At 36.7% G+C, this 26,561-nt stretch overlaps 1 protein-coding gene across 4 annotated transcripts in view; it reads right to left on the bottom strand.

Moving 5' to 3' along the window:
• Shoc2 (SHOC2 leucine rich repeat scaffold protein) overlaps window positions 1-26,561 on the bottom strand; it is an 84,392-nt gene that overhangs the window by 10,568 nt on the left and 47,263 nt on the right. For all 4 annotated transcript variants that reach the window (XM_055591487.1, XM_055591489.1, XM_055591490.1 and 1 more), the window contains 3 exons: window positions 22,372-22,509; window positions 9,477-9,607; window positions 787-975 (listed from right to left, as the gene is read on the bottom strand). In XM_055591487.1, the coding sequence (XP_055447462.1) occupies window positions 787-975; window positions 9,477-9,607; window positions 22,372-22,509 (458 nt within the window). The remainder of the gene's footprint in view (window positions 1-786; window positions 976-9,476; window positions 9,608-22,371; window positions 22,510-26,561) is intronic.

The following is a 26,561-nucleotide window of genomic DNA, read 5'->3' as shown; positions in this document are numbered from 1 at the left end:
TCAAAGAAACCTAGATTTTTTGGATTCCTACTCTGATGTACTCAGGATTAGGTATGTGACCATTTCCCTTATCTTCTCTAGACTTAAACTTGGTTCACTACAAATTAAATCACGGTACTAAGCATTTTCCATTTATTTCCTTATTTCACAGTAAATGTCATTATAAATGTGAAATCTGTTCACTGTAGTGCATATGGACAGGCAAAGAACCTGAGAGTAACTCATCAATCACTCTGACAGGCAAAAAAGAAAGAAAAAAAAAAGAAAGGAAAAGAAAAAAAACCCTGTCTTGAAAAGTGCTGCTGGATGTAATTACGTAACGCCTAGGAATTTAATATAACAACCGCATATTTAAAACAGCTCAAACCTGTGTAGGGAGAGATTTTTACATACTTAATCTTTTACTTAAAGATATTTAACATTGTCTTAGTCCAGAGCGTCAATTCTGGTGGTTCCATTTTATTCCATTAAATGTATTACTTTAACTAAACCTTTCTGGCTTAAGTTGGCAAATATATGGTTATGCAAAACATACCCTGACAGCTGTATGTCTACAAACACCCATAATTATTCTTTGAGGACAAACTGTTAAAGGTATGCCCAAATTAAAGACACCTGTTATCTGTTAAGAACTGTCCAAAAGCATCCTTGTTGGTAGTTTAGATTTCACCACCAAGGCATTACCTGCTCTCCATATGTAGAGAAACTATAACTAAGAATCACAGCACGCACCCATGCACACACACAAGCACACATACAAACACACACATCACGACAAGTGCTTACCTTCATATTCAGCTTACTTAACACTTTGGCTCTGGAGAAAATTCCAAATGGGATTTTGTTGATTCGATTGTGTTCCATGTTGAGGGAATAAATGGTGGAAAACTGAGATGGACCTCCCACTGGATATAACTGGAAGCAATTTCTAGCTAAGGTCAAGCTATTCAATTTTACAAGACTGGATAAAAGACTCTGTAAAAATAAAATAGGAATAAGATTCAGAAGTGAAGTAATACCTACTTTAAACAAAGCAGTAGCCTTGCAGGAAATAACAACAGCCTACCCAAGCTGCTTCTGTGACTATCTTCAGAGACAATCACTAAATAGATCTAGGGTTTACAGCAAGCCATTCCCAACATCAAATTAAAATGGAGAGAAACTCAAGTGATTCCACTAACATGAGCAACAAGACAAGGTTGTTCACTCTCTCCATACCTATATAATAGAGCTCTTAAAGTCTCAGCTAGAGCAGTAAGACAACTGAAGGAGATAAAAAGATACAAATTCGAAAGGAAGAAGTCAATGTATCTTTATTCGCAGATGATATAACAGAAAACATAAGTGACCCTAAAAATTGCACCTAAGCAACTCCTACAGCTGATAAACACATTCGGCAAAGTGGCTGGATACAAAATTCACTCGCAAAAAAATCAGGAGCTCTTCTATATACAAATGACAAATGGACTAAGGGAAAAAAATGACAAAAAAAACAAAAGACACTTTACAATAATAATATAACTTGGGGTAACTGTAACCAATCAAGTAAAAGATTTGTCTGATAAATACCTCTATTTTTTGAAGAAAGAAACTAAAGATATCAGAAGATGAAAAGATCACAAATGCTCATGGATCGGTAGGATCAACATAATAAAATAGCTATCCTACCAAAGCAATCTGCAGATACAATGCAATGCCCATCAAAATTCCAACACAATTCTTTATAGACCTTGAAAGAACAATTCGCAATTTTATATGGAAAAACGAAAAACCCAGGATAGCTAAGACAGTCCTGAACAATAAGAAAACTGCTGGAGGTCTCATCATTCCTGATTTCATGTTGTACCGCAAAGCTATAGTAATAAAAATCATATGGAATTTGACTAAAAACAGACATATCATTACTAAATCAAAGTGAAAATCCAGACAAAAATCCACAATATGGACATCTGATTTTCGATAAAGAAGCCAGAAACACACACTGGAAAATAGACAGTATCTTCAGTAAATGTTGCTGGTCTAACTGGATGTCTACATGTAGAAGAATACAAATAGATCTGTATGGTTCACCTTAAAAAAAAAAAAAAAAAAAAGGAAAAAAAAAAAAAAAAAAAAAAAAAAAAAAAAAAAAAAAAAAACACACAGATAAAGTGAACCTGGAAAAAGAGAAAATGGAGAAAAGCTTGAATGCACAGGCACAGGAGACAATGAATAGAACATCAACAGTGCAAACACCAAGACCAACATTTAATAAACAGGGCCTCATGAAACTGAAAAGCTTCTGTATGGTGAAGGACACCATCAATCATACAAAACGGCAGCCTACACAATGGGAAGATTTTTACCAACTCCACATCTAATACAGGGCTAATATCCAAAATATATAAAGAGCTAAAGAAACTAGATATTAAAAAAAAAAAAAAGCAAATAACCCAATGAAAAAAATGAGATACAAATCTAAACAGAGAATTCTCAATAGGGGAAACCGAAATGGTTGAGAAACAAAGAAATGTTCAACATCCTTACCCAGGGAAATGAAATAAAAAAAACTACTTTAAGATTCTATTTACACCTGTCTAAATAGCTAAAATCAACAAAACATTGCTCACGCTGGCAATGATGCCGAATAAGGGGAACACTCATCCATTGTTGATGGTAATGCAAACTTGTTCAGCACTATGGAAATCAATATGGCCGTTCTTCAGAAAGACAGAAATCTATCTCAAGATTCAGCCATATCAGTCCTGGGTAACATCTACTGCTCTATTTATAATAGCCAGAATCTGGAAACAACTTAGATGTCCCTCAACAGAAGAATGGATAAAGAAAATGTGGTACATTTACACAATGGAGTATTACTCAGCTATTAAAAAAAAGTGACATCATGAAATTTGCAAGCAAATGGATGGAGTTAGGGGGAAAAACATTCCGAGTGAGATAACCCAGACCCAGAAAGATAAATATGGTATGTATTCACTTATATGTAGATATCAGCCATTAAATAAATGATAACCAACCTACAATTCATAGACCCAGAAAGGTTAGATATGGAGGAAGGGCTAGGGGAAACACACAGATCTCCCTGGGAGCAGGAAATAGACCAGATTTTATGGGAGAACTGGGGGCGCGCAGAGATGGGAACAAGAGGATCAGGTGGGGTGGGGAAGGGAGATATGGCTGAGGGAGGGAATGAAGGGAGAGACAACTGGAATTGAGGATAATTTAAGGGTTGGTATGAAAACCTACTGCAGAAACTTTCTAAACTTTATGATGATCCTAATGAGGTCTCCTAATAATGGGATAGGGAGTCTAAACTGGTCTCATTGTCACCAAATGAGGCTTCCAGGATTTAGACTAGGTTGCATTAATTGAGTTGCTGGCCAAGGGAGTCCCATGGAAATCCCCAAACAATCCCCAGGCTGGTGCTGAGACAATGGATTGCTCTCCTCGGACTGTTAGCAGGACCTCATTGCCAAGGACAATATCCACAAAACTCACCGAACATGGAAAAGTCAAACTGGTGCCCACATGGAGCCTTTACCTCTACATGCTAGTGTCTTTGGTACAGCAAAGTATCTAGAGGCTACCAAAAGAGAAAAATACACACCAACACAGCCACAAAAACCTTTGATCTACAATTTTTCCTGCCTTCAAGATATGCCAGGGCAATGGAGGGACAGAACTTGCAGGAGTAGCCAAGTAATGTATGATTTGACTTAAGATCCCACACCATGAGACAGAACCCATGCCCAACACTGCTTGGTTAACCAAGGACTAGATAGTCAATAAAACGAGGATGAAAACAAACACTACTGGTCTGGAAAAGAAACTGTATCAATGAGGTGATTCCTAATGACATTCTACTATACTCAGATCAATGCCTTATTCAGTCATCATCAGAGAGGATTTCTCCAGCAGCAGATGGGGTCAGGGGCAGAGACTCACAGCCAGACATTATGCAGAGTAAGTATCTAAATAGGAAGTCTTCATCAGATCCTTCCCCCCATCAGGACTGCCTGGATCCTCTTCCTCTGTGGCCTAGCCAAGTCTGCATCACCAGGGGCAAGTGATCAAAGAGCAGGCAATAAGCTGTGGGCAGATGGCAGAGGAGGAGAACTCCCCCTTTTAGTGGACTAGGGGAAGGGGACAGGTGGGAAAAGGGAGGGAGAGCAGGAATGAGAGGAGTTGAGGAAGTGGGCTTCAATCAGAATATATAATGAATAAATTATAAAAATAAATAAAGATAGTAGATAGATAGATAGATAGATAGATAGATAGATAGATAGATAGACAGATAGACAGATAAGTAAGTGAATGAATAAGTAAGTAAGTAAATGAATAAGAGGCCAAAAGCAAGCAAATCCTTCTCCCAAAGCTCAGGGCACACAGTGGAAGAAGAAGCAGAATGTAAAAGCCAGAAGTTTATGAAGAACATCATAAAAACAAGGTTCTCTGAGTCAACTAAACACAAGGCCAACATGGGTCTGCATATACATTACAGCTTTCAGGTTCGGATTTTTATGTTTCCTTCCTGTGAGAATAAGTGGGCCTCTGACTATTGTGCCTGCTCTTGGGCTCTTTCCCTTCTGTTGGGCTGTCTTCCCCAAACATGATTTATTTTTTATTATATTTTATTTTCTCATGTAAAAAATATTACCTCACCTAACAGAAATTGTGGAGTCACCATGTCAGATTTCTAGATTTCATAAAAAAACAGAAAAATCTATCAATTTTTATTATTTGGTCTCAGTTTATTTACTACTCTGGAGTAAAGAAAGCATATCTGTGGATGTAATGTGCTTATAAGTAGCCAGTTTGAGACATCCTAGAATCTATAGTCACTTTAGTGTGAGAAAGACATGGTCTGAGTCCACTGTGTGATCAATCTTACAAAGGTCTTACTGATACACATCTCTACCCTAGTATAAGATTAATTCAATACCTGCACTGGATAAGATATTAATAATTTAATGGCTCCTCTAGGAATATTAAATTTAGTAGATGATTATACTTTCTGATATTGATGCTTTTCTATATGGTAAAATTTGAGGCAGACAAGTATCAAAAAGAAATTTACTAAGTATATAACCCCATTGGCCCCTATTTTAGCTATTATGTCAGGGAAGTGCCAAGCATGCAGACACAAAAGAATCTCTGGAGTTAATACTAAACTCTATTTTAAAAAAATCAACCTGATTAATAAAAACAATTAGAAACAATATATAATTGTGCTATCACCGGTAACATACTACATAAAGGATGCTCTTACTATTCAAAGTCTGTGTCAAGGTATGTCAAATCAGCATCCTCTGGAGCCTGTTAATAGGATCTGGGCCACTCCCACAGGATCACAACATTCATTATGAGACTTACTAACATAAGAAACTCTGTAACAGGCTAAGTTTGAATCCTAGTTATATCTTTTAATACTTTGTGATTTTAACCAGTTATCTTTCTAAAGCATGGTTTGTTCACTCTGTAAAATAATGATGCCATATAAACTCAAGTGAAGACCTAAAGAGATAAAACAAAAAGTTTGCTAGTATTTAATAAATGTTTAAAATGCAAATCTCTGCATTAAAGAGAAAAAATGCTTAAAATGCAAATCTCTGTATTAAAAGGAAAGAACACTGGAATAACTGAAAACAGAGAGGAAGGTAAAATACGATACTCAAAGACAAAATTGTTATACTACAGTTTAGAAAAAATTCTGGACTGAGTAATGTGTTAGTTAAAACTTGAGTCAGTTGGCCATCAACCAGTTGAAGATGGTGTCTGAGTTATCAGTTAGTATAAATAACAAAGCCAGCAGAAGACATGAAGTAACTACCTAATGATGAAATAGAGTGGAAATGGAAAGTTGTCCTTTACATAGTGCACTAAGGAGCTGCTCTTAAAATTTTTATTATAAATGAACTGGTAAACATGGTGATTAAGAAAACCTTGCAAGGACAGTCAGTATAGGAAAACGTTTCCAATCTATTAAAGTTTTCTTGGATTTCTATCACAAATGTTATTGTAACAACTGACTGTTTTTTAAATGAACTGGAAAAAAAAAGAAAAAAAGAGTAGATTATCTGAGATCCTGGGAAACTGCAACAAGAAGTCAGACCTCCTTTTTTTTTTTTTTTTTTTTTATCCAGACTCCATTTCTTCTGTCAACTGAGAAATGTTGCAGGCTATGAATTCTAATCTTACATATGATTTAACAGTTTTTGTCAACTCTAGGAAGATAATTAGATAATCAATTTTCTTCATATTTTTAGATAATAATTTAATCACACATTTGGCTCCAATCCTCCCTTAATTCGTATTTCCTACCTATACAGTGCCTGTCCCTGAAAAGAAAAGGTTATACTGAAGACTTGAAGACTAAAGGAAACCATTTACGTACAACTCTTAGCTTCAAATCTGGAACCCATGTGCTTAGTGCTGCTGAAGTTTTTCCTTTATGTGTATATTAATACTAGTCCATTCTCAAATGTTTTCAAATACAAAGATGCAGCACTGATTTTTTTCTCTACCAGTTCTGATTTCAGAAATAAAATGAGCCTCAACTGTAAACTGCTGTCCTGATTCATTGTCTCTAACTCAGCTTGCAAGTCTCATAAGTAGCATCTAATGTTCTTATTGTTTTCCTTACTGATTCTATGTTACAAATAGAATCACACATTTACACTGAAAATGTGCTAGTTCCACAGCACATATATAATTTTTTAAGACTTAATGATTTCTCATATTTGGACATGGCCAATCAAAGGCTTTCCCAGTGTCTCTACCTGAAAACAGGCACATGCACACAGAGCCACACAACCTTTCATATTCAAACCAAAGAGAGCTGTCCTTTTCATAATCCTCTCATCACAAGTAAAAAGAGATTTTAGCATTCCCATGCCCAAAACATGGAAAAACTATGGCGTCCCAGTCCCCACTTAAAAACATAAGAGAAAAGGTCAATTCTGATCAGAGATTGTGAAGGGGAAGGGATAAATAAGTGGAACATTTAATTTATTTTTTTTACAATATCATAGTAAAAATATAAAAAGAATGGTATAGATGCCTTATTAATAGTATAGATTGACTTATTTCAGTTGTACAATATTAAATACAAAATAAACATATATGACAATGTCCATTTCCTAACAGCTCAGTATTATTAGTCTTCTTTCACTGACAGTAAATTTGTACATAAAATAACATTTTTCCAATGTTTGAACTTTACAGGGGCCAGTCTTTATCCAAGATTATATGACGACAAACCACACCCAAAAAGAAACCTCCTCTCGAGTGTAGCTGGGCACATGTAATTCAGGCAGTAAGGAAGCTAAGGCAAGGGGACAAGTCTACATGTAAGGCCAGCTTGAGTTAAATAGCGAATACCAGCTCAAAAGGTTACACTACAAGATTTGTCTCAGAAAGAAAAAAGCCATCAACGAGAGAAAAAAAAATAAACTAATTAATGTGCAAATTGATCTATTATAGGTGTGTCACCATTAGCAAAGTGGATATCATGAAAGAATATAACCTCTCCCATCTTGATTACTCTGAATTATTACTATCACAGGACAAAACCCCAGTCAGTCTTATTCTTGGAGCTGGATCTGATAACCTGGATTCCCCTCTTTTGAAAAGGTACTGTCTTTGGCAGAGTGCATACAATAAAAAGGTGAGTTAATATGACTGGGAGAGGACAGGAGCTCCACAAGGACAAAATATATCATGGCACGGGGGCCCTCTATGAGACTGTTTCTCCAACCAAGGACCATGTATGGATATAACCTAGATATAGATATAACCCGGCTTAGATGTAACCCATGGTAGCTTAGTAACCGAGTGGGTTTCCCTAGTAAGGGGAATGGAACTATGGAACTATTTCTGACATGAACTCAACGACTGGCTCCTTTACCTCCCCAACCCCCCCCCCCCCCCCCCCCCCCCCCCCCCCCCCCCCCCCCCCCCCCCACCCCCCCCCCCCCCCCCCCCCCCCCCCCCCCCCCCCCCCCCCCCCCCCGCCAGAGGGAGGAACAGTCTTGCTAGGCCACAGAGGAGGACATGGCAGCCAGTCCTGAAGATACATGATAAGCTAGGGTCAGATGGAAGGGGAGGAGGACCTCCCCTAGCAGTGGACTTGGAAAGGGGCAGGGAGGAGATGAGGGAGGGAAGGTGGGATTCGGAGGGAATGAGGGAACAGGCTACGGCTGGGATACAAAGTAAATAACCAGTGATTAATATAAAAAATAAAAATAAAAATTAATAACAGAAAAAAAGAAAAAAGAAAAGGTACTGTCACAGTAATCTCAGTGGCCAGCCTAGCAACTGTAACCATGGAAAACATCTTAATACTCTCCAGGTTGTTTCCTGAAAAGATATACAACCAAATTAAAACAAGTCAAAAACAGATGTTACTTTATGTTTTGCTTCCCTAGCAAACAATTCAAATGAGTTAATTCTTTTTATGAATTGATATATGGTTGTATTTACCCACACAGTTGTTTCTATATAAAGCTTGAACTTGAACACAGAATAGAAAGACAGACAGACAAACACACACACACACACACAAAAACAAAACACAAACACAGACACACAGACTCCTCTCACATACACACTCAGATACCACTTAGAAAAGACTGTGTAAAGGTCAAGGGGTAAGCCCACAGTTCCTTCACTTTATTTGTTAGAACATTAAATTATACTTGAATAAAATAAGCAAACATATTGCCAAGGATATAGAACTAGTAGCATACTGTTTCAATATAGGAAAGACAAGAATTAACATTGAAACCCATTATTGTACAAACTAGTTTTTACAAAAGAGAGGAAGGCCCCAGAGTACAAAGATAAATAAGAACTGTCTCTTCTACTGAAATCAGAAGCAAGCAAGAATAGGCAGAACAAAGAAGACTGACTTCTCCTTACTAGACAAATTATTTTTAATATCAGAATCAACATAATTCAAGTTAAAAATAAGGTGTTAAAATATCTGATTTGCTGGTTGTCATTCATTAAATAGGCTTTGATATTACTGCATCAAGAGGGCAATAATTTGGGTCACATGAGAGTTACTGCCAGTATTAATCTTGACAATAAATAGTGCTAGACAGATGATTCTTTCCAATTATCAGATATGTCTTGTTTCTAGCTGAACAGAGCAGTTGAGTTCTAAAGTCACACAGCGTTTCCTTAGAGGGAACACAGATAAGACTTTCATTCTGGTTTCCTCCTTCTCCACATTAAAATACCAGTCTGCTCCTATACACAACGTTTCTTTCTTTCTTTTTTTTTTTTTTTTTTTTTTGTTTTGTTTTGTTTTGGAATTTACATTAGTGGTGGCTGGCAGTATGTGACAGCATATTCATTTAAACAGTCCCAATAACCAAATTACAGATCCAGCTGTAAGACTGACTATAGATTTCCCTCCGTTATCTTGCAAACTAGTTTCAATTACATTTTGTTTCCTCTAATCTACTTCTTACCTCTGGTAGAGTAGAAATGTTATTGTTCTCTAAATTTAACTCCTCAAGTGCACTGCATTGTGCTAATGATCTGGGTATTGCTGACAATCTATTGTATCTCAGGCCAAGACGATTTAAACTGGACAGGTTTCCTGTAAACACAAGAAAAAGGAATTTATCATTCAGAAAATCTGAAGAGTTCTTCACTGTCAAAAGCTACCCATTAGATGTTCATTAATTACTCTTAAGTACTATTTCAGCAGATCTAAATCAAGGGGTTCGTAGTAGAAAAATAATGAAATAGACATCTTTAAGTTCATTTTTAAATGAACTACTGGGAAGTATTGGCATCATTTAACAAATTAATCTTTAGCTTACAGTACACGGTTTTGAGCATTTCACACAAATAATGATATCTGAGCATATCCGACTGGAAAACAAACTAGTTATTACTGAACAGACAGAAAGAAGCCATCTCATTCCCGAGCTATCAAGACAGCACAGGGAGTGACACGTAAGCCACCCGTGGCATCTACTATCACAAAAGACTCATGCAAATTTTCCTAAATAATACATATAAATTTGTTTTGATACTTTTTTAAAAGGCTAACAGCAACAAAAATTAAGTTCAGTATATTCCTTTGTCATAACTGATTCATTTCTAACTACAAATAACAACTGCTGCTATGACATTTCTGGATGAATCAGGCAAAATGCCAAATGTTGTCGTTATATCTACATTAAACACTTTCCCCAATGTTAGAAATCACAGAAATGGATGCTGTGTCACATGTTAGGTTTTTGCAGATATATGTTGGAGACTTTGCACTTTCACCAATCCACTAACATCTATTTCTTTCTTCTTGCTATGATCATTGTATGCCCCAACTTTCTAAATGTGACATTACTATGATAATTAACATAGTTAACATAACATCAATCAAGCCTTGACATTGTTGGAGAACAGTGATATGGCCTCAATCCTCATCCAGTCACTCTTCATTAGCTGTTTCCCTTCTTGGTAAATAAACCCGCAACAGAGGTATCTAAAAATTACTACTTGAAGCTAGTTTTTACCCTTTGCACTGTCATGGTGACAGTTATATTTTAGCAATATTCTCATGGGTCTATATCTTCAATCTAATCAACTATAACACAGAAATCCTAGCAAGTAGCTCTGCCTTTCCACTAGACTACAACTACTGTATAGGTACACCACTTACATTTCTTTTCTACAACAGTGTTAGAATGTTGTCCACCAAGAGTTTGTAGTTCTGGTTAAGTAAGATTCCAAAAGGTGTAAAATAGAATATAAAAGTAACAATAAAAACTACCACTTAGCAAAAATAAGCTGAGCTTGCCTTGAAGTGATTTCCAAATTAACTCAAGATGTTTCTCTGCTATCTTTCTGATGGTAATTTGGTAAGATATATCCACTTTAAAGAGGAGTAGGAGACAAAACAACCTGACTGAAACTTCCTCTGAAAGCCAGAAGAAGAAAACAGGAAACAAACTAGGAACCTACCACAGAGGGCCTCTGAAAGCCTCTGCCCTGCAGACTATCAAAGCAGATGCTGAGCCTGATGGCCAACTGTTGGGCAGAGTGAATGGAATTTTATGTAAGAAGTGGGAAATAGTAAGAGCTGGAGAGGACAGGGACTCCACAAGCAGAGCAACAGAACAAGAAAATCTGAACACAGGGAACTTCCCAGAGACTCATACTCCAACCAAGGACTATTATTCATGGAGATAACCTAGAAACCCTGCACAGATGTAGCCCATGGCAGTTCAGTGTCCAAGTGGGTTACATAGTAATGGGAAGAGAAGAGGGACTGCCTCTGACATAATCTGATTGGCCTGCTCTTTGATCACCTCCCCCTGGGGGGAGAGGGGGAAGAAGCCTTACCAGGCCACAGAAGAGGACAATGCAGCCACTTTTGATGAGAACTGATAGACTAAGATCAGAAAGGAGAGGAGGACCTCCCCTATCAGTGGACTTGGGGAGGGGCATGCATGCAGAAAGGGGAGGGAGGGTGGGATCGGGAGGGGAGGAGGAAGGGGTTTATGGGGGGATACAAAACGAATAAAGTGTAATTAATAAAAAATTTAAAAAAGTTAAAAAAAAAAAGAGGGGTAGGAGACAAAACAACCTGACTACTTCCTAAAGCACTGGAGAATTTAGAGAGCAGAATAAGAATAAGAATCATTCTTTAATATTGTTACTACTGAACTATGACACTAAGATATGTGTGGTACTTAAACACTGGATTAATAAAAAAAAAATCTAATTTTACAACTAAGTATGTTGGAGTTGTATACATACTCACAAAAATGCACAACATCTACATGTACAAGAGAAGAATAAAACTGGAGATAGCAAAATACAATAGGAAAACCAAAATAGTTCATATTATTTATGACATGTGTGCAACGTATACACACACTATCGAGAAATGTGAAAATGGAGTCGGAAACCCTGCAACCCTGAAAGGACAGAAATCCTTCTGTGAATTTTTTTTTTTTTTTTTTTTTTTTTTAGCCTGTCAGATGGCAACATTTACAAACTAAACCTCATGAGAATGGTAAGTAAGCTTGGAGAATTATGTTTCAGAGGCAGACAATTCTTGAGTCTGGAATTATTAGTTTGAACAGTTCAAAGGTTTGTACACTTTGTGGTTTTACTTTGTTGTGCATATGGGTTTGTGTGTGCTGACACATGCAAGTGGGTTCACAGGCATGCCTGTGCTTGCTTGTCTGGGTAGGCCAGAGGTTGATGTTTCAGATCTTCCTCAATCACTCCTCACCTTATTTTTTAGAAGGCTTCTTACTGAACTTGGGGTCAGCTGACTTGACTCTACAGGCTGGCCAGCAAGCCCCGGGAATCCTGCCATTGCTACCTTCCCAGATAACACATGCTCTCTGCTGCCAGACTGCTGGAGACAGAACTCAGGTCCTCAGGCATTCACAGCAAGCACTTTGCCAACTGAGCCACATCCTCAGCCCACCTTGTGATCTCTTAGTGAGCAAAAGCATGATCACAGTTGATTAAAACGTTGTCTTCTCACAGACTACTTGATTACAACCTTTGATCCTAGGACAGACTAGTTTTAAAACATTTGTGTTGCAATTTACTAAATCTGCTTCTTTATAGAGTGACCCCACAGAACTACTAGACTCAGAATTGAGGTTAAATCTGTGTGCAGATTTGTAAGTCTTAACATTTCAATATGTTTTTAAGAAAACAACACTCATAATAAAACATTTCAGATTAAACTGTTATGGCTATTTTACTTAGCTGAGTCTTATAAGACAATCTGTTTTCCAGCTAGATATGTGATATCCTAAAGTTGAGGCCAAGGGTGAGAAAAACCCTGTAAACAGTACACATTTGCATATTTTATAGAACAAAAATACCTAAAATTTTTATTCTCAATGTTAGTCTCAAAGACAGTTTCCTGATACCTAAAATTCCACTTTACAGTCTGAGACAACACATCTCTGACAGGCTTCATAATGTATCTGTAACGGTACCCCAATACTATGCCAATACTTCTAGGATCAATGGGGTTACCCCAATTATAAATGCTTATTTCTATTTCTGTATCCCTTTTCAGATGCTCATAAATTCTCTTGATAAAATATTGGTGCAGAGTCAGGCAAAGAATCTCCACAGCTGAATGCTGCTGGAAGATTATTATAACAGAACATGTACCGAGAAGCACTAAAGTGGCTGACTGAATTCTGAAAACTGTTATGAAAGGAAAAAAAAAAAAAAAACAACAACATACATTTACTTCATTAACTGAAAATGTTTCCTAACACCAGTTTTACCTTGTCTAAGTCGTTAAGTCAGATTCTATATCCTTAAAATACTCCTCTCCTTTATTTGCTAGTCTCTCCCTCCTTCATCACCTCTAAACAAATTATGGTAACTAGCTTTGAAATTAATCTTTGATACTTAATTGTATATTATAACAGTTAAGACAGATCTACTTTTTGTGTAACAGAGAAAAACTAAACAAGTACTTCTTTTCCTAATCAATCAAACACGTTTATATCACTCAGCTAGTTTTTAAGGCTCCTAGCTCTCATCTACTGACCCAGACATTGCTGTATAAAATGCCAAGCATCAGACAATCTACCCTCCCAAGAGGCTTACTTCCAGAAATGATTGTTATGCTCAGAGTATGACTGTAGCTGAGAAGTCTAACCAAAATGCTTTGACTATTTATAGAAGGGAAGGACAACTCCAAGCAGAAAAGATCAAAGCTGACCTTATAAATCAGGGAGGGTAGTTATTATTACAAAGAAACATCTCTGCCTGGTACAAGAGAAGGGAATGAACAAGGGAAAAAGTTATAAAAATGCAGAGGTGGGATCAGTGAGCCAGCTCAACATGGAAAGGCTTTTGACAGCATGCCTGAGGACCTGAGTTTAATCCTTTAGACACCATAATGGTGGAAGTTGGCCTACACGTTGACCTCTGACCTCTTTTGTGCATGTGCCCATGCATGAGCTGGCACATGTACACATGTGCAAACAAACACACTGAATGAATGAACGAACAAGAAACGATCAACTGTTAAAAAATAAACTGTAAATGTAAGATGCTTGGGTATTACACAATATAACATTTATCTTTGTTATCAACTAAAGATTGGAGCTCAAAGGTTGAAAACAGAGTGTGACTTAAGCTTTAGACAGCCTTCTGTAACATTCAGTAAAGATATCCAACAAGCAGCAATTAGTTACTTTTCTCATGGCTGAGAATAAATACCTGTCATGAAGGAACTTAGGGGAGGAAGGAGTTATTTTCGCTCACAAGCTGAAGGTATTATGGCAGGGAAGATATGCAAAGAAAGGTATGGCAGCAGGAGAGACAGCTGTGACCTCAGGAACATAGAGGTGATAATTCAGAAGTATGTCCCATTTACTCCAGTGACCTGGGACACATTTAATCAGCTAGGTCGAACCTCCTGAAGGTTTTACAGCTTTTTAAGAGCACCACCAGATGGGGACCAAGTGTGCAAACACAAGCGCCTGTAAAAACATTCTACATCCCAAACATGACAAACTCCATACCAGAGTTATCAGTGCGGAATTTAGCATAATGTATGTGAAATTACTTCACAAAAAAACCTCAAACTCTAGCCGCTTTCTATCAACAAGCCTTTCTTCAAGGGTGTCCTAGTTCATTTCTGTTGCTATAATAAAATACGTAAAAAAAAAAAAAAAAAAAAAAACACTTAAGAGAGAAAAGATTTATTTTAGCTCACAATTCCTGGGAAGTCAGGGTGGGCAGAAATGTAAAACCCTACACCCCCACACAGAAGCAGAGAGAAATGAAGCGCCTATGTGCTCGCTTGCTTGCCTGCACTCACACCAACTTCTCCAGTCACACAGTTAAAGACTCTCTGACAGGAAATGATGTGGCCCAGCAGGCGGGGTCCCCAATCAGCTAAGTAAAACAATCCCGACTAAGACCCAGGTGATTCTAGGCTGTGTCAAGGCGCTAAGATCGTCACTTTGTTCCCTCGCTGACACAGAAGAATGCTCTACTCATTTCCATCTGTTCTCTACTGTCCATACTACTGAGCTCATGGGATATATGTACACACTTGTTGATGGAGCTTTCCATCACCACTCCAGCTAGACTCTAGATCATATAAACTGGCATTTAAAAATACTTGGTACTAAATTGTTAACTGTTTCATATATTGGGTTATTTCCTTCAACAAACTGAAAATCGTTCAAGAGGCCTTGTGGTTGGTAAGTATATTTCTCTTTCCACAGAATACGCTTCAGTGCTAGCTAGACAAAAAGTATTGCTTTATACTTGTTAATAGTTACAAAAGATAAACATGTACCTGTCCTCCTTTTTCTTAGGAACAAGATGCAGAAGAAAAAATTACAAAGGCCTATAAAACTTTTCTTTGACTGATTCTCACTTTATAGAATAACAAGGTCTATAAAAGTAATACTTCTCTATACATGGTCTTCAAACACATAGGTTAGATCTACCTGATCCATGTGAATATAATTGATTCTCCTATAAAATCCATAGGGAAACATGCCAGTATGAGCCACACAGAAAGTGGTAATTCTTCTCACTTTCTGCATTCCTCCTACTTAACCATACTTTTAAAATTACAAAGCCCACAAACAAACCTTGTTCTCTTCTCCAGATAACCACAGGTGGTAGTTCAGTATGCACCTACCAAGAGCTTTCTCTTAACATTTATTTATATGTAAACAAATAAAAGACTGATATTTGGTCTTACATATTTCATTCTATTTAACAACTCTAAAGTAGTCTGTGTGTAAGTACCAGTATCTACCCAATTATGACTCAACTACTGTCATGTTTTTGTTTAAAGGAACTGAGCAATGCAAACCTTCGTATATATATCTGTGCTCACATTGGAGTATCTCAGGATGTGTTAGAGGACAGTTATTTTAAATTGTTACGAATGTGATAATCACAAGGCTAAGTCAATTTAATTTCCACAAAGTGAGAGGTCATGTTCATTTATTCACTCGTTGCAGGACAAGAAGAGTATAGTTTATTCCTCACCTATAGCCACTGTTACAACAAAGCTAGCAAAGGTGGAAGGTTTCCTTCAAGTACTGATTTTTGACTGTAAAAGGCAACCAATCTTTATAGATCCTATGACTGCTCCATCAACTGGGATGCCTCATTTAATCACTCTTTACAGTAAAGCAAGAGACAAAAGCAAAACTTTAAATATCTCTTACTCCCACTGAAACCTAGAGTCATTCTGTAGCAACAAACATTAGTGTGGTGATGTAAATGCTGAGCATCTCAAAAGCCAGTAATTAGAACCAAACTGAATCTCACCCTTAAAATAAGAATAGATTTCTAGAATTAAAACATTTCAAACTAAAAATGTTGTGAAATTAATGCACGATATTACCTAGGACCTAAATAGGGTCTCCTCCTCTCCTCCACAGCAGGGTTAGAAAGAAGCTTAATTTAAAACAAAACAAAAAAAGTATATCCCATGAGAAATCTGCTTGCAGATACTTAGCACTTACTACAAGAATGTCAATGCAACATCTCCTATTCCTCTCAGCAGGGTAAAGAGAGTGTATGAACACAAAGTAGGAAACACAACTCATTTACCATGGAGGAGGGAAGACATTCGGAACAGCAGCACTGACACTTCCTGGGATCCTTAGCGCTGGCCTCAATGCTGATCTGTTTCAGTGAGTGGTTCTAACTACAAGTTAAACTGTAACCTTGACATCAAGAAATGGTCTGCTTTAATGTAGAGACACTCAGACTAGGAAAACCTCCACAGATGAGTGTCTCTGACAGCTAGCTTTTAAGTGCTTAACTTTTGACAATAAATTTTTCTGTGCTCCACTTTGACAGCCTGCTTTCTTATGCTGTCAAATTTTTAAGACGTGGTGAAATTACAAGGATATGAATTAAAATTAGATACTTTCAATTTCAGCAAATATAAAGCATCTTTTAGCATCGGTGTAACAGCTGAGTAAGACTAATCCAAATGGTCTTAATCTTATTTTAACAAAGTAGGAAAAAAAAAATCAGTAGGAAGAACACATCATTCTAAAGACAAAATAACACCAAAGGTGGATTTTTTTAAAGCAAACTAAATAAACAAAAGAAAAAAAAACAGAAAAGTAAAAAGTCTTGAATGTCAAAAAGCATAAGGAATACAACTATTTAAAAAAACCAACAAACTTGTTATAGATAAAAATGCACTAAAATCACTTAAAACCTTTGTTTCTTTTGTTGTTGTTGTTCTGTCTCGCTTTGAGACAGGGTTTCTCTGTGTAGTATTGGCTGTCCTGGAGCTCCCTTTGTAACCCAGGCTGTCCTCACACTCACAGAGATCCACCTGCCTCCCGAATGCCACCACACAGGCATCGCCTTTGTTTCTTTCTATAACCATAACCACCCCGGCATTTCTTCAGTCAGTCTAACCCAACAAAAAGAGTTCTGTGAACTGGTCTGTGCTTCAGCCTTGAATTCAAGGTTTTGTTACAATCTTCTCTCTTTATCTAATTTTGAGAAGAAATAAAAGTTAAATGTTTATCCTATTTTAGACCATTTCTCCCCTGATTTCATAATGGTTATCAGAAATCCCAGAATACTTTATGGAAAAGCAAGTTCATCCTCTGAACAAAATGACACTGTAATAAGACTTGAGGCTCCCTTTGTTCTCAGAGAAGTCTTTTAGTAGAGTAGGCTTCTATGCAATCAAGTGTAGTTTGAATCACTAAGCAAGGCTTACTGAAGACCCTGACTTAACTGTATCAGCTGCCCTTACCCATCTCCTGTCTCTTCAGCCAGGCTCAGGAGCTATAGTGACCCTGGAATTGCTGACCCAGGAAGTAGGTGGCAGTGATTACTGACAAGAAGGAATAGTTTTACAACAAGAGCTGATATTTAATAAAACAGTGAAACAGCTTGGTTATGTACAGTGGGGGTTGACTTCTGGAAATGCAAGGTGATACATGATTTCAGACATGAATTTAGCCAAGATTTTTTAGTCAAGTAAACAGAAAGGAAAGTAGCTGCTACAAGGCAGAGAGTGGCTTTTCTGAACTTTAAAAAGTGAGTAGTAGTAATAATAATAACTATGATTTTTTAAACAAAAAGTATCAAAGGAACCATAATCTATTATCAAGTTTGCCACTAGCTGTTCCCGATGGTTGCAGTTATCCAATAAAAAAGGAGGTTCTCAGTTGAAAGTCCGTTGAGGAGGACTGATGACAGAATACCAGCCTAGAATGTGTGGGGCCCTGGCTTCAACCCTCACTAAGTTAAAGGGGGGAAGGGCATGTAAGAAAACTAGGAGAAATAAGGTTACGTGGGCTAGCTATCTTCCTCAGAGAAAGTGAGTCTAAGGACCCTAGCCCTACTTGACGGGAGATTCTTCTCACCCAGCAAAGTCTGCACTGTCTCCACGTGCAAGGACATTGCAGTGCGGTGGCTGCAGCACCTACTCATTACTCCCTAACAAAACAGGGACAGGGGTAATTTCATAAAAACACTAAACACTGCTAAGACTAAGAGAAAGCGGTGGCTCAATGACCATTTCCCATATATCTGCTTCATTGCTGGAATGAGTTAAGAAAGCCAAGTCCTACTCAAGAGACTATTCTGGTCTGTACAAAGCTTTACAACCAAGGGTTAGCTATGTGCTTCGGTCTTCCTGTCCTCTGATTTGCAGTAGAGTAAAGCAACACTTTTTTCTTTCTAAGACTAAGCAAAATTCTGGATTTCATGAAACTTTTTGGTTTTATCTTGATATTGTTTTAATAATATTATCTTTAACATGATAACCCCATGAGGGAAAAAAGGTAACACATCAAAATTAAGCAGTTATTTTTCCCTTTACTATTCAATCTGTTGTTCAAAATTAAGCAACTTGAAGAGATTTATTTCAATGTAGGAACATCCAATAATAGAAACTAAACATATCACTATGTAATTTTTAAAAAACATATACTAAAATAAAAATTAAAACATCTGTTCAGCTGGCCCAGAAGTATACTAAAGAAATATCATCATAAAAGATTAACACTGAGAAAACTTATTTCTTAAACTTCAGAAATAAAGGCATGATCCTCTGTATTGTTGGTGGGGTGGGGAGACTGCCACTTACAATGAATGTACAAAAACATTCATTAACTTCCAAAGGGCAGAACCAAAAGACAGAGCTCCTTCATGTTTCTATAAGATACTCAAGGGAAATGATCTAACAACTGCTCAAACACATAACTCTGGAGAACATTACTATTCACATGAACTGTTTTGATAAAACTGCTACCAGACTGGTTTTAGCTAATCAAAACTGACTAAGACAACTACTGCAATTAGACAGCTGATGAATAATAAAATTAAAACAATGAAGATTAGACAACAGTATTACAATTGTTCTGAAACTGTAACTGACACAGATATGAATGGGAAAAATCCCCGAAAAGTGCAGGCTGCGGGGCAGGGTAAACTCAATGTCTGCTTCAACTACACTGTGATAACCGAATGCTCTATAAAGAAACTGAAACTGTTTTTAAAAACATCCCTAATAATGAAAAAGTGTGCCCCAAATGCCTCCACTGATAAATTTTACCAAATATTAATGCCACTTTTTAAAAAATGCCTACTTTACCGTGTTTTGCCTTCATGTTTGCCTATGCACCACTTAAATTCCAGGAGGCTAAAAAGGGCATTGGATCTCCTGGAACTGACACTTACAGGCGGTTGTAAGCAGCCACGTGGGTGCTGGGAACCAAACCAGGCTCTTCTAGAGGAGTAACCAGAGTTCTTTTTCACTAAGTTATCTCTCCTGTCCTTAGATATGTCACTTTTATATAAACTTCCAAACAACAGAGAAGCATTCCCAACTTACTATACGTGACTGACTTTACTATTCAAAAAAAGAACACTTCATAAGAATATATTATTTGTTATAAAAAAAATAAATGACTCTAATTTTCAACATTCTACCAGAATGTGCCTTTTCTACTATTTCACTTTGCTAACCAATTCCAATCTTATTATCTTCCTTATCTGTTTTATGTTTTTCTAACATTTCACTTATGGAAAAACCAACCTCCATTTAGGTCTGTCTCCACAGGTCTCATTAATTCCCTAGAAAAATCTTCTGGCCTGGAAGACAGTTCAGTAGGTGACATACTTATTAAAAAGGGATGAAGAGCCAAGTGCAAATTCTTAGTAACCCTGTAAAGTGGATGTTTTGGTATATCTATAAGCCCTGTTCTGAAGGACAGATGTTTATCTAAGTTTTAATCAAGCTCATAAAAATAGAAAATTGTACTTTATTAGTTTCTTCACTGTACTACATTATCTCTTTCCAGAATTTTTCTCTTTTCTGGCTTTTAAACTTCACTTATTTTATATTTTTTCTATCTTTCTGTTCTTGGTTCCAGGGTATTTCTTCAACATTAGCTTACAGGCCTTTTTTTTTTTTTTTTTTTTTTTTACTTTCATTTACTATATTATTTATCATTTTCCAACTAATTTGGTTTGGTAAACACATCTTTTTAAACATCTTTTCATCTGTGTACACACATGTGTGTTAGGAGGATATAGCAGCGCATGGGCCTCTGGAGGCCAGAGCTCTATGCCCAGTGTCTTTATTACCCTCCATATCATTTTCCAAAAGTTTCTCAAAGAGACTGAATCTCAGTAGTTGGCTAGCTAAGCTGCTGGGATCCCCATGTCTCTGTTTCCCCAGCACTGGGATGACAGAGCTATGTATGCCACCATGTCTGGCTTTTTGTATGGGAATCTGAACTCCGGTCCTCATGACTGTACAGTACTTTAGCCACTGCATCTTCTCCCTAGTCCCTTAGCAGACATTTCTAAGAACTGTATTGTTTCTTTTTGTATCAGCCTGAACATGATCACAGATGCAGAAAATATTCCCTCTATGTGTTTTCATCTGAGATCACTTCTCTGTCCATCCCAGCCATTTCAGTGACTTTAAAAACAAAAAGCAGAAAATAATTATGATGATTATCCTGAATCATCAATCTATTCTTTTTATATTTTAAGTTTGGTGGAACATTCCTATAACATGATGCAGACAAATTTGCCTTTCCAGTTTAAAGGAAAAAATACTTAAATTTGTTACCAGTACAAATAGTAATATAATAGGACAATCCATGAACCAATAACTAGAAAGGCATAAAACTCAATGTTTTATCTAATATGTAATTAGATACAATATATAATTACAATATCTAAGTCTCAGCTTGCTTTTCTGTAAGGAAATTGTTGACTTAGATACCTCCCCACCTAATGGTTGGTAACTCAACACCCCCCTCCAATCTAAAAGAAAACAAAACAAGAAACCTGAAAACACCTTCCAAAATAAAAGACTTAACAAAACAGTGGCTAAGAGTGGCAGTCTGGAAACAAGCCAGACTGGGTTTCAGAACCCAGAAACAATCATATACTGGAAAGACTTTGTCCCAAGAGAGCTTCCTCAAACAGAAAACACAGCTGAAGGGATTAAGTGATAAATCTGTTAAGAGTTAAAAATCTAAGTCCTGTCAGAGGTAGAGTCCTTCAGGAATGCTTCTTTAACAGAGTAAACCAGACATGAGCTACTCCTCTACAAAACACCAACAAACCTCTGTGCCATCTAAAAGACTACAAAAAACCCTCAGGCACTGAACATGAAATTATTAGAATGTTGCCTCTAAATACCTGACAGAATCAAACAAAACAATTATTGAGAAAGATAGCATCATCATAAATCTAAAATGTTTTATTAACAGCACCTCTGCTATAACTGTATTTATTATATAAATCAAGAACAAATAAAACTTTTCTAGCAAAGAATTTATAAAAATATCCTTCTTTGGCTTGTATACATTTCTAGGCAATTGGGAAAAATAAGATTTCACAAGTAGAGAATATTATCATAGCTTAATTCTACAGTTTGCAATTTGGGAAAATCCTCAAAATATATTTTAATGATTTTCAAAGTATCTCTTAACAACTCAACATTACAAATGACCAACTTTCGAATTGTATTGTCATAAACTAAATATCAGTGATTTTATTTTGCAATGTGATACTTTAATAAAGAATCACACTGATATAGCAGCATGTGACATTCTGAAAAATAAACAAACCAGAAATACCTCCATTCTACAGTAAGTATACAATAACACAATGTTTTATATCCATTACAATCCCAGATGAGGTCATTTCATAAGATCTAATTATTTTCTTTATCAAGAAATAGAAAAGTGACTTAAAATGCCATTTTAAAAGTTGTATTACTACTTTGATAATTTTGAATCTGTATTGCCAAAATGGATCAAAATTAGTCCTTTTCATAACCATGTTGCTATAGACAGCAGTATCTTCCTTCTCCCCTCATACCTATTGTATCTGGGAGGTCTAGTAGTTCATTGTGCTGCAAGTCAAGGTTGGTTATCTGTGTGCAGTTTCCAATCTCCTTTGGAAGGTGTTCAAGTTGATTGTGAGCTACATCCAGGGTAATGAGGTTACATAATTCACCTGTAAATTGATCAACATAATAGTAAGCATTAAAGAATATAACAGGTACTATTTGTAAGCAAGGGAGTACATTTATGATTTCTAAGTTCAACCTCTACTTCAAAATGGTAAATTATCTACTGAAGACATATATACTATAGAAAGTTCAGCTTACTCACAGAATCTCAAACTATTATTCCAAAAACTAACAATTGACAAAATTAAAGTGCTGCTTAAAAACTAATGCATCACCATTCCATGTTGTATGTTCTTGGTGCTATCTTTTGGTCCTAAGGATTAAACCCAAAGCCTCACACATACTAAGCATGCACTCTGTCACTGAGCTACATACAAACAACCCTCACCTCTAAGCTTGTGTAGACATTTGTATAGACATTTTGACTACAAATACTAATAGATTCTAAGACTTTCCAAAAGCTAATTTTATTAACCAAATTCACCACATGATATTAGAGACATCTTCTACCTCAATATAAGTTTACTTTCAAAATGCATGTTCCAGTGCTATATATAAATGCTAAATTAATATTTTAAATAACAATTTTTTCTCAAATTCACAGAAAATTAGATGTTTTCCCCTACCCACATTGACAACTCAAAACTCTCTCAGTATTAATGGCCTGTTAAGATCTTTTTCTATTTGTAATAGATTTGTTGGTCTGCACATGAACGTTTGTTTGTTTGTTTGTTTGTTTGTTTGTTTGAAACAGGTTTCTCTATGTAGCTCTGGCTGTATAGGCCAGGCTGGCATAAAACTCAGAGATCCACCTGCAAATGTCTCTGCAAGGCAAGAGGTTGGAGATACTGGGAGAAAAAAAAAGTAAAACAAACTATAAAGTTCTGAAAAAAAGTATGGAGTGGATTCTACTTTACACATTCATAGACAAAGACAACAAAACATAAAGTTTAATTTCATCAAAAGATCCGATCAAGACAGTGAAAAGATACCAAGCGGGATAAGACACTTGTAAAGAAGTGATGAATTCGATAGGGAACACATAAAGAACCACTATCGAATAAAACCCTCCTAAGCCCTTAAAGAAGGCAATTGAAAAACTGGCTCAGGCTGATCACAGTGTTACAGCCAGTAATCTCACATGTAGAAGACGAAAACAGAAAGTCTAAAAGCTTACAGCCAACCTCCAGGCTGTACTACATAGAGAGACCCTGATTCAAACAAATAAAAAAAAAAAAAGATTTAAAGGTGTTGTTCAGATTTTCAAATGACAAATATATAAATGTCCAACGAGCACAGGTAAAGGCAGTCAACATGCCTAAATATCAGATAATTAAAAGAGATAAAAGTTATTACTTTATCCATTAGGATAGCTTATTATTGGAAAACAGAAAGTACTGGTGAGCATGTATAAAAACCAGAGCTTTGGATTCAGCTGGCTGGCACAGAAACTGGTACAGCTTCTGTGGCAACAACCAGTATAGTAGCTTCTTTTAAAACTATGAATATAAATATACAGTTTCCACAGAATTCTAACTCTGGGAATTCTGGAGCTATCTAAAAAAACAGAAAACTGGAAGTAGAGACTAACTCAAACCTACAGAACAGTACTCATAGAAACATTATTCCTGACAGCCAAAAATTGAGTACAACCTCAAATGTCCAAAAGTCAATGGACAAACAAAATGTTGTACATATTAATAATAAATATTTATAGCTTTATAGAGATTTGGATACAGGATAAAACTGGACAACTTTGAAAAATATATTAATCGAAATAAGCTAAATACAAAGGGCACTAAATTATATAATCCTGTTTCTATGAAGTACTTAGGACAATCACATCATAGACAGAAAGTAAGAGTGATTAGTGGGCCCAGAAGAGGACGGAGAGTAGCGGTTTAATGGGCACACAATTCTGTTCTCAGACGATGAAAACGTTCTGGGCTGAATAATGATGATAGCTGGACAATATAACACACTTAATACCACTAACCCTCCACACAAATTCTATGTCGTAGCTACTCTATAACAATGTACCATATATGGTCAAGTAAAAGCCAGATTCACGTTTATATTGGATAAGGTAAGGAGAAGAGTCTCAAGGCAGCTTTCATCTTGGAGGTGGGAAGGCACCTAAGCAATTACAATGAGTATACAGCAATAAACATAAACCAATAAAATTAAAGAGAATAGTGACAGCTCAACACATGTAAATGCTGGTTGTTTAGGAAAAACGCAAACATTGATAATACTCATAAAACCTGAATTGATAAAAAAGGAGAAAGAAGACGCATACTACAAATATTAACAATGAAACAAGAGAGTCTATTTTCTACAATCTTTTTTGGTTTTGGGTTATTAAGAAAAACCTTGCCCCATAGTCCAAACGGATCTTGAACTTGTGATCCTATGATTTCAAACCCCCAAATGCTGAGATTATAAAAATGTACCACCATACTCAGCCCAGTTCTTACAGTTTCCTTGCTTTTATTGTTGGTATTGTTATTGTTTTGGTGGGGGAAGCAGGGTCTTGCTCTGTCCCCCAGACAGCCCAGAGCTCACTATGTATACCAGGCTAGCCTCAATTTGTGACAGTCCTCATGCCCTTGCCTCTGGGTGCTGGATTACCACCTGGCCTACCATCTTTAAAATAACCGTAAATCATGAAATTAAAAACTTAGGCTATACAGAACAATTCCTTTTTGAAAAACACAACTACCAAAAAGCCAACAAATACAAATTATGAAACTTCAGTGTTATTCTAACCATTACTTAAATTTTATGTGTAACTGAAAAGTTCTCCCTCCAAAAATTATGGGCACAAATGTTTTCTCTGGAAACTCATACCAAGGACTTAGACAAGAATTAACTAACACTCATGTAGTCTCTCACAAGAACTTGCAACGGGGTAAAGAATTCCAAATTCACCATTTCTTAAGTCTAGCATTACCTTGATATCAAAAACAGTGAAAGACAGTACAAAGAGAAAACTACAGACCAATGTCCTCTTTATATAATGTCACATACTTTATAAACATAGATAACTTAGAGACTGAACAGAAGAATCATCAATTCAAGATATACAGTGCTGATTCTGTGCTTGCAAAACTACTACTCAATTGTAATTCACAACATCAATAAGTCTAAAAACAAAAATTATTCGATAACTGATATAAGTATTTAAGAGACTTAAAAATAATTTTAATTTTAAAACTCCTAATAAGGAAGAGAGAACATTTACATATGAATTTAACTTTGATTTCCATAACACGTAAGAAATTTGAAGTCAACACTCCTGTCCTTACAATACTAAAGAAAAGGCTGTGGATTGACAACTCCTATTACATTCTTCAGAGACTTGAGGACAAAGAGCAAATTCATGACCTAACTACAGAAAAATGTGAATTCAGAGATTCAGAAGTAAGAGGTGTAGTTTAGAAGAAACAGTTCAAAGGTAACTGCTGCTGCAAGAAACTGTGGATGCAGGTGAGGTAACTGAGGAGACTGCAAGAATGGAGTCCCCTCCTAAGAAAGGCCCAGAAACAGAAAGACACACACGGTATACACACACTTATAAGTGGATATTAGACATATAATATAGGATAATCATACTAAAATCTCTACACCTAAAGAAGCTAAGCAAGAAGGGTAAGATGCTCAATCTTCATTCAGAAGGCAAACGGGACAGACATCAGAAGAGGGAGAAAACAGGAAACAGGACAGGAGCCTACCACAGAAGGCCTCTGAAAGACTCTACCCAGCAGGGTATCAAAACATATGCTGAGACTCATAGCCAAACTTTGTTTGCAGAGTGCAGGGAATCTTATGAAAGAAGGGGGAGATAGAAAGACCTGGAGGGAACAGGAGTTCCACAAGGAGAGCAATAGAACCAAAAAATTCTGGGGACAGGAGTCTTTCTGAGACTGATGGTTACCTCCATGCATGGTCCTTGTTTGGACCATGCATGGAGGTAACTTAGAACCCCTGCACAGAAGTAGCCCATGGCAGCTCAGTGTCCAAGAAGGTTCCCCAATATTAGGAACAGGGACTGTCTCTGACATGAACTCATGGGCTGGCTCTTTGATCACCTCCG

This window comes from Psammomys obesus, unplaced genomic scaffold (assembly GCF_907164565.1).
Source record: "Psammomys obesus unplaced genomic scaffold, mPsaObe1.curated_primary_1811, whole genome shotgun sequence".
Lineage (NCBI taxonomy): Eukaryota > Metazoa > Chordata > Mammalia > Rodentia > Muridae > Psammomys > Psammomys obesus.
This window is presented reverse-complemented; position numbering and strand designations above follow the sequence as displayed.